The sequence below is a fragment of the Eurosta solidaginis genome, chromosome 2 (assembly GCF_040869045.1).
Source record: "Eurosta solidaginis isolate ZX-2024a chromosome 2, ASM4086904v1, whole genome shotgun sequence".
NCBI classification, from domain to species: Eukaryota; Metazoa; Arthropoda; class Insecta; order Diptera; family Tephritidae; genus Eurosta; species Eurosta solidaginis.
In genome coordinates, this window is record NC_090320.1 from 285,853,919 (window position 1) to 285,862,364 (window position 8,446).

The 8,446-nt window shown below is 34.4% G+C and overlaps 1 protein-coding gene across 1 annotated transcript; it reads right to left on the reverse strand.

Moving 5' to 3' along the window:
• Positions 1-3,126: 3,126 nt before the first annotated feature.
• Mon1 (vacuolar fusion protein MON1 homolog) lies at positions 3,127-7,830 on the reverse strand. Its single transcript, XM_067770090.1, has 4 exons — positions 6,896-7,830; positions 6,682-6,833; positions 6,163-6,364; positions 3,127-4,432 (listed from the first exon to the last, which is right to left on the reverse strand). Exons 1-4 carry the CDS (start codon positions 7,543-7,545, stop codon positions 3,793-3,795), a joined length of 1,644 nt encoding a protein of 547 aa, XP_067626191.1. The 5' UTR covers positions 7,546-7,830; the 3' UTR covers positions 3,127-3,792.
• Positions 7,831-8,446: the final 616 nt, after the last annotated feature.

Consider the following 8,446-nt stretch of genomic DNA (forward strand, 5'->3'; position numbering starts at 1 on the left):
TGCCTAAGAGATTTATTTTTTGTGGAATATGTTTGTAATTTTTTGCGTTTTCTTAATTTTATTAAATTTTCACGATTTTTAGGTTAAGGCACCATTAATCGATCACATTGGAGATGTTTATGGGTATGGGTATGGTTAGGAATATAGCGTTAGCGTTAAATATAATTGGGCCTTTAATCTTTTTTACATTCGGTGAATAGCATTGTGCAACAAGGATAATCGGATAATCGCCTGAAAACGGAGCAATTCCTACTCTTTTTTCATGCATTATTTGTAAAAAAAAATTGTGGATGTACAAAAAAATGTATTGGTTTTAAAAAAAAAGATAATATTTTAGCATTTAAAATTAAATTTTTTTATTTCTATAACCTTTTTGGCCAACAATACAAATATTTTGAACTAATAGTTTTTGTTTTGCAAAATTTTTTAAAAGAAACAGGACAATGAATTACTTTCTAATTCTCACACTTTGCACTAGAAAAAAACATTTAAACAAACAAAAAATTAAAAATCAATCTTAAATATTTAGGTAGTTTTTATTTTTATTTGAAGCACTGTAAACCTTACCAAATAGCGCAACTAACAGCTGATCGCTCAAAATTAAGGCCCGAACACATAAGAATAACCTATTTGACGATCCCCTTACAAACACATGCAGTCAAGTACAGCATCGTGTCCTGACAGATGAGTTGACTGAATGTGTTGTATGGCGATGGTCAAATAGGTTATTCTTATGTGTTCAGGCCTTTAGCACACACACAAACGTTACTAATCATATTACGAAAATCTTTAAAGAAATTCAAGTTAAATTTTTAAACAGTCATACACTGTCATAGTTTTGGAATGTATAGCATTTAGAACACCTTATTTGCAGTTTGCTTATATTTATGTATTTAGTTATATTTCCTACATTTACATATCTCTAATATTGGTGAAAGATTGAAGGTATATTTATGTAATAAAACTCTGCTCTTCCTGCTGTTCTTCATTCCACTCCTTTCCACTGCCTTCTTTTACTGCCTTCCGCTCTTTTCGCAACATAACCTCAATTTAATTTGCCAAACTATATGGTAAATGTTATGGCAAAGAGGATAGATATTCTCTTTGGTTATGGACTGTAAACTCGAATATTGAGCACCTGTGAGGAGTTCCATTTTGAACAGAAATGCGGCTTTCAGAATCCCTATTCAAAAAAACTATATACATACATGACAAATATGTATACATAATTTTATTCGAAAATTTTTAATTTTATTTTCTTAGCCCCGTTTTTTGAACTTGTGACTTTTTTACAATTGTCTCAAGGTTTTGAGTCCGCAAAATAAAATCTTCGAACTGGTTCAGCTCGAAGTATGGTCATCTAGTTATCTTCTGATCGAAGAATACAAAATCAAATCGAACATGTCGTGATTAACGGCAGACATAGCAGCAGTGCGCTATGTGTATGCACTCCAAAAATTTTGGAATATAAAGATATTGCATGCGCGAACTTCGGTGGAAAGCAGGGAGCGTAACAAAATTCTAGTAGGTCACTTTCACCACACCAAAAACTTTTAACACAATTTTTAACATAATTTAAGCACAGAAATACACTGATTGGAGTTTTAGTGAGTAAAATTTAAAATTCTGAACACATTAGCTGAATAAAAAGTGTACAAATAATTATTAAATAACTAATACAGACAGTGGTAGTTTAACAAATTCTGCTGTGGTAGGTGGTGAATGTGACCTACTAGAATTTTGTGAAGCTTGCCTCACACTATTTTTCGTCTATGCAATGTCTCTCTATTATATCGTTTCTGTGCACCCTAACAGGTCCAAATATCGACGCCGACTACTACCACAAGGCAGCCAAGACGAGCGCACGATAGAGAAGTTTTCGCGCAGCTCGCGAAACAGTCAACGTATGTGACTTCCCCTAAAGGGGAAGAAATAAGGCTTTATCACTGATGCTAAGGGAGTGTATCAGTGGAGGCAAATCAATTACGGGCATGATAAGTCAGGCAACATTCGAAAGTTTGTGGAAAATAATACCGGTATTTGTGTTTGCTGCAAACCAGAGAAACTGTAATCGTCACAGTAGACATTAATCCCGGCTCTCACCCATTGATGTGAAGACAGCACAAGCGGATATGCAACGCTGTTTTGGGTGTCTTCATTACGGGTATCGACACTTGTGGGAGGTATGGCCGAAATGGCCATAGCACATTCTAATAACCGCGGTAAGACACAAATATATCAACGGTCGGGCTTTTGATTGTCGGTCGCCGATAGAGAAACGTGGAGCGGTGAAATAGCGGAGATGTATGGAAAACGTCACAGGATGCTAAGGCTGCTTATACATATGTATATGGGAAGAGCATTAAACCATAGAGGTATTTCCGCCCACTGTGAACGCTGGATGCTATGGGAAAATTATAGAGCAACGACTTACGGCATCCACAGTCCATAGATGTGTGAGGGCACTTTACAAGTTCTGAGATAGCAGAAATGATGGGCGTAGTTCAACCACCAAATGGTCCATTAGTGCTTCGAGACTAACGTTAAAAATGTTTTTACCATAGCCTGGTGCGAGGCAGGAAACCAACCTTTCAAGGGTCGAAAATATTTATTCGAAATCTTGAGGGATTACCTCAGAAACCGTTACTTTACGTGCGAACCGACTCACGTAAAGCTAACGCACAAATCATCCCAGGATTCGGTGTCTAGCCGTGATCTCTAGAATCGTACGTGCGACACATTTATCTACTCTCTGTGACAAAATTTTTTTGAGGTGAATTCTTTCCAAAGCATTTTTTAGGTGAAGTTTCGTTTGTGGTGATATTTGAAGTAAAACTTCTTTAGAGGTGAAACTTCTTTTGAGGTAAGACTTCTTTTGAAGTTACACCTCTTTCAAAGCAAACATTTTTTGCAGGGAAAATTCCTTCATTTGAAGTGAAACCTCTTTTAAGAAAAAAAATATTTTGGAGCTGAGGCATATTTAAATAAATTTGTTTCAAAATTTATTTTCTAAAAGTGATCTTTCTTTGAAAGTTAAAATCTATCTATCTTGAGAGATAGTCATCAAATTAATCACAGATAAAATACTTACCTCGAAATGTAATCCGTTTATTAGCAATTTTTACTTTTGAATTGTGTTTAATGTTATAAAAATTTTGATATAACTAATAATGAACATAATTAAACTATTTATACATATATATTATGTACATAACCGAAATGATATACACATATTTGTATATAAACTCGTGCCTATATTTGTACATAAAAATGTACAGTTACACTAAGTTAAAGCGTACAAATTAGCGCCAGCCAATAATACTTGCAAAATTTACATACTTAATGGCAATAATTGCTTAACTGACAAATTGTTTATATAACTCGTTAATTTTTAATTACATACTTGCAGTATGTTTGAAATAGTACAGTTCAATACGCCTTGATTTCAAATCCGTTAATTGCTATTCTATTACTACACAGCACTCAAGATTATTTCTTTTCAATAATAATTATAATAAAATCTAGGAGCTTCTCTTCCAATTTGCGTCGTGCTAATTTCATTTTTTTCCTACAAATTTACGGCATCGACGCCGAACAGCATCTACCATGTGGATGAGTTTCTTGCTGAAAAGTTAGGCCGATATAACAACAAAAAATGTTGTACATGGCAGATATACATTTGGATTGTTAACTGAAATAATGACGTGGGGTGACACATTTATCTACACTTTTCTGTTATTACTCGGCATTGTATCCGATCCACGATTACCGCCCTGCATGTCCCCACCAATCTCATAAAGTTGGATGCGTTCGTATAAAGAATACATCATATTCCTTTTCTATCCATTTTATCAATTTATCCACATTTTTTATAACAGCACATTTATCTACGAGCGGTTCAAAAACAGCATACAACTCATACGCAGCAGTCACCCAAGCTAGCACCACTTCACGTTCGCGTACTTCATAAATCAATTTGACCGGACGTGCAATATTGTGTATACGATGTAACATATCACAGTATATACCCTCCAAACGTTCAAATTCATTTAATGTGGAATAGGGTGGTACTAGCTCTGAACAAAGCAGCTGTGCTGCTGATTTGGGTTTAAAAAGAAAATGGCGCAGATCTGGTATGCCAATAGCTGTCAAATTTAGCCCACCATTTGTTGGTTTCTCCAGTTCTTTACTTATCGCATCAAGACATTTTGAGGAACGTAATTTATCTGTTATGCGTCGTTTGGCATCGGATAATGTGAAAAAGACATTTGGATCGACAGAAAGCAGTAGTAGGCACGCCTGACAATCATCCGACAGATATGAAACGTGCGCATACAAATAACCATTCATATCGAATTTGGGTAAACATATAGGGGTCCAATTCTCGGAAGCCTTAAATGATTCTGAGCACTCGATTAGATTGAAGACTAGCCTGTAAATAAAAGATTATATATAAGCATTTTGGTGAATAGAAATTTCTAATAACTATCCCTTTTTTAAGATCAAACTTTTTTATAACTGAAATTTTTCTTGAAGTGAAACTGAGCCCGTATGACGTTTTACGACCCGTGATCAAAGCCCATTTTATAAATCACAATAGCTCTCAAATGGTGGATCGGATTAATGATATATGTATATTAGGGCGGGTCAAATTGTATGGGGAAAAATGGGGGAAAAACTTCAGATGCAGATCCAGTTTCTGAATCCATGGATCATACTGAGTAATATTGTCCATGGGACCATAGGTCTGAAATAAATTTCGAGCCTCCCCAATTTTGTTAGAAAATTTTATATCCCAAGCCGAATCCGAATTTAACATTTATCTTCATGTATTTTATTTGTGAGAGCCGCTATTCGGATTGGGATATAAAATTTTCTAACAAAATTAGGGAGGCTCAAAATTCATTTCAGACCTATGATCCCATGGACATTATTACTCAGTGTGACCCATAGATTCAGAAACTGCTTTTGCCTTTTCAACAATAAATTTGACCCACCCTAATGTATATCAACTATCAGCAAATAATACTCGTTAGTTTCATTATAATTAAAAAAAAAATTGTCAGTTGCATAGTTATCGCTTGAGTGAACACGGTTTAAGGGCGCTGCTTCTAAGGCGAAACCTTTTCGAAACTTCGTTAAGTGAAAACTTTTCTTTGAAGTTTAACTTATTGTGAAGTAAAACTTTTTCCGAAGTGAAATTTCTATTAAACAGAAACTGCCTTGAAGTAGAACTTTGTTTGAAGTGAAATTTTTCGGAAGACCCACTTTGTAGTGAAACTTCTTTTGGAGCAAGACTTCTTGTGACGAGAATCTACTTTAAGTTAACTTATTCTTTAGAAATTAAACATTTTGAAGTGAAACTCTTTTTATATTTGATGCTTCTTTTTGGAGTAAAACTTATTTTGAAGGGAAATTTGTTTTGCAGTCAAACTTCTTTTTAATTGAAGTTGTGCTTGAAGTGGAATTTTTTTTATTTTGTTTTTTTTTTTTCGAAGAGAAACTTTTTTCGAATAGTTTCATGATCAAATAATAAAGGTGATGTCAACAACATAACCTCACTTTTTCGGCAGCTTTATTTGCCAGTATTTACTTCCCTAGAAAAAATTAGGTCACAAAACTTACCCGCGCCCAAGCAAATGTGATTATGAAAATAACCTATGACTGTCAAATGACTAGTCAAATGACGTGGAATGACGAGAGCGTTTTTGCAGGGTTGTACTACAAAAGTACTAAATTTTTATTGCTAAATTTTTCCTACAAATTTCCCCAAAAAAATAAGTTTTCTGCAAAATTGTGTCTATAATCTTTTGGGGAATACAAAGTTATGTTTATGTTTACGTCTAAAAAATTCTGGTAGCGGCTTACATAGTTATAATATTTCTAAACGTATAGTAAAATCTACTCCGATCGTAGTAGAATAGTATGATAGACAACCCTCTAAATTATGCATGCCGAAATTGTCAGAATAAGGGAAAGCGTTAACGAGATGAGAACACCTGAATATTAATTTCATCATGAGAAGCTTTGTTTCAAGTAAAACTTTTTTTGAGATCAACTTTTTTTGAAGTGAAACTTTTTTCTTTTGTAGTTAAAATTTCTTTTGGATTAAAAAATTGTTTGTAAGTTTTTGAGATTGTTTTTCTCCTCCATTTCACATACCTTAAGTCAGCTGGATGTATAGAATATTTTTTCATTCGAACTAATGATATTAATTTATTATTTGCAAGAAGAACAGCAAAAACTAAATCCTTAATTTTTGAGCAATTACTTTGTATAGCACTAACGATATTTGCGCGCACAGTAGTAGACAGTGGTAGTACACGTATAGAATTCGTTAAAAATGTAAAAACATTGTTGGTAACTGTAATTACAAAAAGAAAAATGTTAAATTAGTTTATTTTTTGCATTAGTATGTGTTTCTTCTTAGAATAGAATAGAATATTTAGTTTATAAGTACCCTGTACCCTCACATCTTTTTTTATCATTCGAGCCTTCGGTGCTCCGGATATCAGACTTTACAACAGGCTAGCCGTATTGCTGGAATACTCTACGCACCTTAAAACGTTGTCTTGATTATGCGGCATAGCCATTCATTGATCATGGATGGACTTATGGCATATTAAATACGCTTAAACTATGATTTCCTAATTGTTGTAAGTGTTTTGTATTTCTACTTACCGCGCTTGTTACTACTATCATTTGCGAGAAGATGATAAATTAAGCGCTCGCTACCTGCTAATGAACGGCGCAAATCAAAATTTTTACGTTTTTCAAATATGCGCGTTACATGCTTATTGGTAAGCGTAGATAGTATCTGATTGTAAACATCACTAGAAGAACGAATATATTGTATATGTATAATATTGAAATCGCGATTCGATAATAAACTTACCTCAATTGCAATTGCAACTGTGTCACACTCATATTTGTGCGTGATGCTGCAACTAGAATAATCGTATTACACATCAGGAATACAAATTTTATGCCATGCGCATGTATGGACGTTATGGTATCCTGGCCATGTTGTACAAAACTCACTAATGCCTGTATAACACCAAATAATGTTGCTAATTTATCCTCATTACCATGTAATGAATATATTGGTTTGCCTGCTTCGCTCAATATGAATATGTGTTTCTTTTGCCCACGCCATACGCTATCATGCATATAATCGTGCTGCATATCGGCGGCATCATCATCATTTACTGTTACCATACTTAATGAGTTGGCAATTTCACCAGAAATTGTACTGGTGCTAGAGCTTATTGGTAATGATTCTGCAGATATGGATTTGTGTACATCAGTTGTAGGTGCTGTTCCAGTAACATCACAATTAGCATTTTCCACTTGTGCTGGTTGCGTCAAAGACCCGCGTATTTCATTTATTACACTATGGCCTGTCGGCGCTATGTTTGGTTCAATTTGTGTATCTTGGAATTCGTAATCACTATCATGCTGTGGTTCACATTCTGCATCCGAGTATTCTGAATTAGATTGCAAAGATGCTGTGTCCGAGTAATTTGTGGGTGGTTCTATATCCATGTTTCTTCACCTCGCCAAAACACTTGCTAGCCCGGGCCGTTCTGTTTCTACAATTGTTCCGCAGAAAAGTAAGTGTTCTTGTTGTGAAATTCTTTGTATGAATCACGCTTTAATGTTTACATAATTATCCTTACAAATTATTTTTATAAATTGATTTTCAATAATTTTACTGCTTTGTTTTGTTGAATTTATTATGAAACTTCTTCTTCCTTATCCATCTGTCATAATATGTTGACAGCATTGTTTACTATAAAATTTACGATGGTTGACAGTGTAGCAAACTGTCACGAATGGTCAGAGAATGGAAGAATAACCCTAAAGGGGCAATTAATGGTGACTTTTATCCATAAAACCATAACCAGATAAAATAGCTAAACGAACCAACTTTATGAAAATAAATGTAATTGTTTAATGGTGCTATACCATTACGCTGAACCCATAACCATACCATAGCCAACAAATGGGTTTTTGGTTTTTCGCCATATCCATTACCTAAAAATATTTGAGTTGGAGAATTTAATAACTTTTTGAGACTTTATTTATTGTTTTGGATACGCTTTGACAAAGAGACTTATTTTTTGTGGTATATATTTGTAAGTTTTTACGTTTTCTTCATTTTTATGAAATGCTCATGATTTTTGGGTTAAGGCGCCAATAAGTGATGCCAATTTGATATAGATAAAGCCATAACCAGATAAAACAGCTGGGGGCCTACTCTGTATTGCGATGCGAAAGAAAAAATACGCGAAATCGCAAAATCGGTACTCTGTATCTTGACATTCGCATTCACATTTTGCCCATTCGCAATGTTTATCCCTTTTCGCATTGCCAGCACTCTGTATAGCGAAAGCGAATATCAAACAGCATTCATTTTCGCATTTTTCTGGCTACAATAGGCATT